The sequence below is a fragment of the Entelurus aequoreus genome, linkage group LG02 (assembly GCF_033978785.1).
Source record: "Entelurus aequoreus isolate RoL-2023_Sb linkage group LG02, RoL_Eaeq_v1.1, whole genome shotgun sequence".
Lineage (NCBI taxonomy): Eukaryota > Metazoa > Chordata > Actinopteri > Syngnathiformes > Syngnathidae > Entelurus > Entelurus aequoreus.
In genome coordinates, this window is record NC_084732.1 from 11,517,692 (window position 1) to 11,525,990 (window position 8,299).

Sequence of the window (8,299 nt, forward strand, 5' to 3'; positions counted from 1 at the left end):
CTCCCCAGGCCGACCTTCATCTCCCATCCCTGGGCCAACTGCAGGAGGTTTTGCTTGGCTTGGCCTTGGACTACTGGTCTATGACCCTCTTTCATGAAAGTGATGGTGCTCAGCAGTGGCTTAGTTTTGGCTGGGTGTTTAGTACGGGAATTGGCTTCTTTCCATCTAAAATGGAACCCTGATGTATTGTTGTTTCCCTGATGTATTATTGTTTCATTGACTTGACATGAAGTGAAATAATACAACAACAACAATGTAGGGTGTATGGAAACTGTTGCGTCCGACCAGTCTTCCCTCTCAGGGAATTAAAGTCACTGGTCAATCCCAAGTTCTTTAGATGACATATATGCTGAGTAAGAAGGTCCATCTAGACAGAATAGGAATATTATCAAGTTTTACTAAAGCTTTAGGAGACCAGCCCACACCAATGCGGTCATACCGGCATCTCGAAATGGTCTAACATTCTAACAGGAAGAGACAACTTATTGAATAGGAAAACAGCACCCACCCTGTCCAGAAAGGAATACAGCCTCATTGTTCTAATAGATAAGACAAAAAGGGGGCACTCCAACTCCCACATTCCAACCCCTCAAGACACTACACAGACGTCTGCAGACAAAGAGAGACAAGTATACAGTGTATAAATGGAAAAATACTAGCTGCTTTAAACATGACTATTGTTAAAGAAAGAACTCTTAAACATGTATGCATTCTCCTTAAAACTCAGATTCTTTGTCTTTCACAATCAGTGGGATGTTGGATGGCGCTGGCTGCACCAAGGATGCCTTCAGGGCCCACCGTCAGCAGAGGAAAGTTGGATTTGCATGTCAATGTTTTTTGTAGAGCTGTCAAATGATTTAAAAACAAATCTGATTAATCACAGGTGATTACTCTCTTGCAAAATGGAAGTTAGCTTACACAAATACACTTTTATTCTGAGAATGTCATCCAGGAAAGTTTCTCTTTAACTCCATGTCATTTACAGTATTTGCACATAACAGTTGGATGTACAATTCTTCAGAGGTGTATTGTGGAAGTGGATTTGCCAGCCATCATTTTTCTACTGACTAAGCATTCATCTGATCACTGAGCTGAAAGAGCGTGTACGGCCAAAATAAATGGCATGATTCTCTTTTATGTCGTGTCAGTCTCCTTCTTAATGAGGTGTAAGGCCTCTTCCTTCTCCTTCAAGGCCTCTTTCTTCTTCTTCAAGGCCACTTTCTTCTCCTTCAAGGCCACTTTCTTCTCTTTCAAGACCTCTTTTAAGTCGTGAGTCTCCTCTTTTATGTCGCGAGTCTCCTCTCTTATGCTGTCAGTCTCCTTCAATAAGAGGAGTAAGGCCTTTTGTTTCTCCTTCATAATGAGGTGTAAGGCATTTTCCTTCTCCTTCAAGGCCTCTTCCTTCTCCTTCAAGGCCTCTTTTAAGTCATGAGTCTCCTCTCTTTCGCTGTCAGCCTCCTTCATAATGAGGAGTCTGGCCTCTTCCTTCTCCTTCAAGGCCTCTTCCTTCTTCTTCAAGGCCTTTTTGTTATGCTCTAAGGCCTCTTTTAAGTTGTGAGTGTCCTCTTTTAAGTCGTGAGTGTCCTCTTTTATGTCTTGAGTCTCCTCTTTTATGCTGTAAGTCTCCTTCATAATGAGGAGTTCTGCCTCTTTCGTCTCGTACTCCAACGTACTCATGGAGGCCTTCATCTTCTCCCTTTGGTGTGGATCGAACTGCTCCATGACCTGCCGAACGTCCTGTTCAACACACACACACACACACACACACACACACACACACACACACACACACACACACACACACACACACACACACACACACACACACACACACACACACAGACACACACACACACACACACACACACACACACACACACACACACACACAGGTTATCATTTGGAATGGGGAGCAAGTTTTTGCTCAAGACTTGTGGGGAGCAGCCTTTCTACAGGTTGTGGATGCATAATAAAAGTGTGTCAAAAGTCCACTGGCCAGTTAGCTCATTCACGTCTTTAAATCTCTGATTGATGAAGTCATGTGCTGATCATTCTTACTGGGGGCCCTGGGGAAAAACAGTTCTTATGGTTCATGGGGACCAAATTTTAATAATTTTGCATAATTCACACAAATGTGTACGTGTTAGGGTTAGGGTTAGGGTTCACCCTAACCCTAACCCTACATGTTTTATGGGCCATAGCTTAAAAATCACTTAGGCATCTTCAGAATGGATCTGACTTATCATTTAAAAAGGTTTCCCTTTAGGGCACCTGTTGTTTTGTCCCCATACTGTCAAAGGTCCCTTATAGATGACTGTGTAAACTGAACCATGTCCCCATTAAGTAAGCATTGCTAGAACACACACACACACACACACACACACACACACACACACACACACACACACACACACACACACAACACACACCTCCTCAGACGCTCAGCAAACTCCAAGTGATGGGTTACGATACCTGGAACATGTAAGCTGCAAGTTAGTCTCCGTGAAACGTAGCTAAGCTACAGGGGAAGGAAGCTATCTCTGGAGAATTGTCACAAGCTAAACTAGCGAGCGTCAACACTACATCTATGTATGTAGTTCAACAATAACATGTTAGATCCACTATGGACTGGACTCTCACACTATTATGTTAGATCCACTATGGACTGGACTCTCACACTATTATGTTAGATCCACTATGGACTGGACTCTCACTATTATATTAGATCCACTATGGACTGGACTCTCACTATTATGTTAGATCCACTATGGACTGGACTCTCACAATTTTATGTCAGACCCACTCGATGTCCATTGCATCTGGTCTCCCCTAGAGGGGGGGGCGGGGGGGTTACCCACATCTGCGGTCCTCTCCAAGGTTTCTCATAGACATTCACATTGACATCCCACTGGGTTGTGAGTTTTTCCTTGCCCTTATGTGGGCTCTGAACCGAGGATGTCGTTGTGGCTTGTGCAGCCCTTTGAGACACTTGTAATTTAGGGCTATATAAATATTGATTGATTGATGTTATTATTAGGAGTTGTTAGAATGAAAAGCCAAGTTGATTTGGAGTGTAGTTGTAAAGATCCAGCAGCTGGAAATCAAACATTTGCTGAGTAGGCAAATAGTGAGAACATTCCTGACTTGGTCTTTAGATTGTTTTACACTTTACTTTTCATATTTATTGTCAAATGTGCAGACTTTGAGCATTTTGTAATCTTCTCAATTTGGAAGAATATAACTTGACATAAATGAAGGTTTTTGTATTCCAGCAATGATATTTACAAGGTGACACTAATACAGTGTTCCCTCACTACAAGGTGACACTAATGCAGTGTTCCCTCGCTACAAGGTGACACTAATGCAGTGTTCTCTCGCTACAAGGTGACACTAATGCAGTGTTCCCTCGCTACAAGGTGACACTAATGCAGTGTTCCCTCGCTACAAGGTGACACTAATACAGTGTTCCCTCGCTACAAGGTGACACTAATGCAGTGTTCCCTCGCTACAAGGTGACACTAATACAGTGTTCCCTCGCTACAAGGTGACACTAATGCAGTGTTCCCTCGCTACAAGGTGACACTAATGCAGTGTTCCCTCGCTACAAGGTGACACTAATACAGTGTTCCCTCGCTACAAGGTGACACTAATACAGTGTTCCCTCGCTACAAGGTTACACTAATACAGTGTTCCCTTGCTACAAGGTGACACTAATGCAGTGTTCCCTCGCTACAAGGTGACACTAATACAGTGTTCCCTCGCTACAAGGTGACACTAATGCAGTGTTCCCTCGCTACAAGGTGACACTAATACAGTGTTCCCTCGCTACAAGGTGACACTAATACAGTGTTCCCTCGCTACAAGGTGACACTAATGCAGTGTTCCCTCGCTACAAGGTGACACTAATACAGTGTTCCCTCGCTACAAGGTGACACTAATGCAGTGTTCCCTCGCTACAAGGTGACACTAATGCAGTGTTCCCTCGCTACAAGGTGACACTAATGCAGTGTTCCCTCGCTACAAGGTGACACTAATGCAGTGTTCCCTCGCTACAAGGTGACACTAATGCAGTGTTCCCTCGCTACAAGGTGACACTAATGCAGTGTTCCCTCGCTACAAGGTCACACTAATGCAGTGTTCCCTCGCTACAAGGTGACACTAATGCAGTGTTCCCTCGCTACAAGGTGACACTAATACAGTGTTCCCTCGCTACAAGGTGACACTAATGCAGTGTTCCCTCGCTACAAGGTGACACTAATACAGTGTTCCCTCGCTACAAGGTGACACTAATACAGTGTTCCCTCGCTACAAGGTTACACTAATACAGTGTTCCCTTGCTACAAGGTGACACTAATGCAGTGTTCCCTCGCTACAAGGTGACACTAATACAGTGTTCCCTCGCTACAAGGTGACACTAATGCAGTGTTCCCTCGCTACAAGGTGACACTAATACAGTGTTCCCTCGCTACAATGTGACACTAATGCAGTGTTCCCTCGCTACAAGGTGACACTAATGCAGTGTTCCCTCGCTACAAGGTGACACTAATACAGTGTTCCCTCGCTACAAGGTGACACTAATACAGTGTTCCCTCGCTACAAGGTGACACTAATACAGTGTTCCCTCGCTACAAGGTTACACTAATACAGTGTTCCCTTGCTACAAGGTGACACTAATGCAGTGTTCCCTCGCTACAAGGTGACACTAATACAGTGTTCCCTCGCTACAAGGTGACACTAATGCAGTGTTCCCTCGCTACAAGGTGACACTAATACAGTGTTCCCTCGCTACAAGGTGACACTAATACAGTGTTCCCTCGCTACAAGGTGACACTAATGCAGTGTTCCCTCGCTACAAGGTGACACTAATACAGTGTTCCCTCGCTACAAGGTGACACTAATGCAGTGTTCCCTCGCTACAAGGTGACACTAATGCAGTGTTCCCTCGCTACAAGGTGACACTAATGCAGTGTTCCCTCGCTACAAGGTGACACTAATGCAGTGTTCCCTCGCTACAAGGTGACACTAATGCAGTGTTCCCTCGCTACAAGGTGACACTAATGCAGTGTTCCCTCGCTACAAGGTGACACTAATGCAGTGTTCCCTCGCTACAAGGTGACACTAATGCAGTGTTCCCTCGCTACAAGGTCACACTAATAGTGTTCCCTCGCTACAAGGTGACACTAATACAGTGTTCCCTCGCTACAAGGTGACACTAATACAGTGTTCCCTCGCTACAAGGTTACACTAATACAGTGTTCCCTTGCTACAAGGTGACACTAATGCAGTGTTCCCTCGCTACAAGGTGACACTAATACAGTGTTCCCTCGCTACAAGGTGACACTAATGCAGTGTTCCCTCGCTACAAGGTGACACTAATGCAGTGTTCCCTCGCTACAAGGTGACACTAATACAGTGTTCCCTTGCTACAAGGTGACACTAATGCAGTGTTCCCTCGCTACAAGGTGACACTAATACAGTGTTCCCTCGCTACAAGGTGACACTAATACAGTGTTCCCTCGCTACAAGGTGACACTAATGCAGTGTTCCCTCGCTACAAGGTGACACTAATGCAGTGTTCCCTCGCTACAAGGTGACACTAATGCAGTGTTCCCTCGCTACAAGGTGACACTAATACAGTGTTCCCTCGCTACAAGGTGACACTAATACAGTGTTCCCTCGCTACAAGGTGACACTAATGCAGTGTTCCCTCGCTACAAGGTGACACTAATGCAGTGTTCCCTCGCTACAAGGTGACACTAATGCAGTGTTCCCTCGCTACAAGGTGACACTAATACAGTGTTCCCTCGCTACAAGGTGACACTAATGCAGTGTTCCCTCGCTACAAGGTGACACTAATGCAGTGTTCCCTCGCTACAAGGTGACACTAATGCAGTGTTCCCTCGCTACAAGGTGACACTAATACAGTGTTCCCTCGCTACAAGGTGACACTAATGCAGTGTTCCCTCGCTACAAGGTGACACTAATGCAGTGTTCCCTCGCTACAAGGTGACACTAATGCAGTGTTCCCTCGCTACAAGGTGACACTAATACAGTGTTCCCTCGCTACAAGGTGACACTAATGCAGTGTTCCCTCGCTACAAGGTGACACTAATACAGTGTTCCCTCGCTACAAGGTGACACTAATACAGTGTTCCCTCGCTACAAGGTAACACTAATGCAGTGTTCCCTCGCTACAAGGTGACACTAATGCAGTGTTCCCTCACTACAAGGTGACACTAATACAGTGTTCCCTCGCTACAAGGTGACACTAATGCAGTGTTCCCTCGCTACAAGGTGACACTAATACAGTGTTCCCTCGCTACAAGGTGACACTAATACAGTGTTCCCTCACTACAAGGTGACACTAATACAGTGTTCCCTCGCTACAAGGTGACACTAATGCAGTGTTCCCTCGCTACAAGGTGACACTAATGCAGTGTTCCCTCGCTACAAGGTGACACTAATGCAGTGTTCCCTCGCTACAAGGTGACACTAATACAGTGTTCCCTCGCTACAAGGTGACACTAATGCAGTGTTCCCTCGCTACAAGGTGACACTAATACAGTGTTCCCTCGCTACAAGGTGACACTAATGCAGTGTTCCCTCGCTACAAGGTGACACTAATACAGTGTTCCCTCGCTACAAGGTGACACTAATACAGTGTTCCCTCGCTACAAGGTGACACTAATACAGTGTTCCCTCGCTACAAGGTGACACTAATGCAGTGTTCCCTCGCTACAAGGTGACACTAATGCAGTGTTCCCTCGCTACAAGGTGACACTAATGCAGTGTTCCCTCGCTACAAGGTGACACTAATGCAGTGTTCCCTCGCTACAAGGTGACACTAATACAGTGTTCCCTCGCTACAAGGTGACACTAATACAGTGTTCCCTCGCTACAAGGTGACACTAATGCAGTGTTCCCTCGCTACAAGGTGACACTAATACAGTGTTCCCTCGCTACAAGGCGACACTAATGCAGTGTTCCCTCGCTACAACACGCTTCACTTCACACGGCCTCACTGTTACACCCATCTTTTTTGTGTGTGTTTTTTTACGCTTTGTTTAATTTTTCTTACAGCACATGATTGTGTTCTGCGTCCTGATTGGCTAAGAGACTGTAGACCATTGTCAATCACTCTTCTTATGCCATGTGTCCTATACTCTGCACAATGTCCACTTTTTGTCTTACAGTCCACTTATTTGGGACTTTTGTTGTACTGTCAACTACTTTTAGGACTTTTGTGCGCCTGCACTTGAAATGTCTGAGAATGCGGTAAAGGACACGTTATCAAATGAAGTCCAGTAGCTTGTCCTGCTGTTATTTCACAGCACATCTATTACACGACATTGAACCAAAGAATGGCTTATCGTACTTGCACCAGACTTTAATGCGTAGGACACAACAACAAATATACATATCATATTTACATAGAAGTGTCTCAGATGTAGAAATGACATACCTGTGTCCTTCTCGCTTTACACTTTCATTGCTGTAGTTGTGTTCCATGGAGTGAAGGACAACTCCCTTCCTTATAGCTTATGCATGTCATGTGACGTCATATTAGCATGAAGGACATCAAACATGTCCTACTTGCATTAGGACGTCAAGTCACGTAGATTGCTGAAAGATGTTCATGATATCATTGGTATCATAGTCTTCAAAGACTACTAAGCAGAGATGTATCAACCCCAAGCAGGACATACACGTGTGATCTGTGCATTACTGGAACGCCTTTGACGGAGTAGATTGGTTTCATTTCCTGGAGATCCTTCAGAGCGTTGGTGTGGATTGGTGTGATGGAAGGTTGATTGCAGCACTATAAGGAACAGAGTCAGGCTGAAGGCTAGTATGACAGATCCTGCTGGGATTGATTGACAGGGGTGTTGTTTAGCACCCTCGTTGTTGAATGTCTACGCTGAAGCTTTGCTGGGAGATGCCTGAGGCTCAAGTGTTGCGTAAGAGGTGCTCAAAAACGGTTTTCACCGCCCGCCAGTCTCTCAACTCCACATTTGTCCAATCAATTCCACCTGTGTGGCCCTATGTGCTAGCTGCTGGAAATCACACACAATGTCAATGACACACAATGTTAATGACACACAATGTCAATGACACACACTGTCAATGACACACAATGTCCATGACACACAATGTCCATGACACACAATGTCAATGACACACAATGTCCATGACACACAATGTCCATGACACACAATATCAATGACACACAATGTCAATGACACACAATGTCCATGACACACAATATTAATGACACACAATGTCCATGACACACAATGTC

The 8,299-nt window shown here is 45.1% G+C and overlaps 1 protein-coding gene across 2 annotated transcripts; it reads right to left on the reverse strand.

The window, feature by feature from the left end:
* Positions 1–370: 370 nt before the first annotated feature.
* LOC133630090 (golgin subfamily A member 6-like protein 4) lies at positions 371–7,538 on the reverse strand. 2 transcript variants are annotated; one of them, XM_062021374.1, is made up of 3 exons: positions 7,463–7,522; positions 2,430–2,472; positions 371–1,737 (listed from the first exon to the last, which is right to left on the reverse strand). In XM_062021374.1, the coding sequence occupies exon 3, from the start codon at positions 1,720–1,722 to the stop codon at positions 1,135–1,137; it is 588 nt and encodes a 195-aa protein (XP_061877358.1). In that variant the 5' UTR covers positions 1,723–1,737; positions 2,430–2,472; positions 7,463–7,522; the 3' UTR covers positions 371–1,134. The 2 variants fall into 2 exon arrangements, with proteins under 2 accessions (XP_061877358.1, XP_061877367.1); XM_062021383.1 differs by lacking the exon at positions 2,430–2,472 and having other exon boundaries at positions 7,463–7,538.
* Between the last annotated feature and the right edge of the window lie 761 nt (positions 7,539–8,299).

Coding starts and splice junctions, on each gene's coding strand:
- LOC133630090 (XM_062021383.1), bottom strand. CDS start 1,722: ATGGAGCAGTTCGATCCACACCAAAGGGAGAAGATGAAGGCCTCCATG.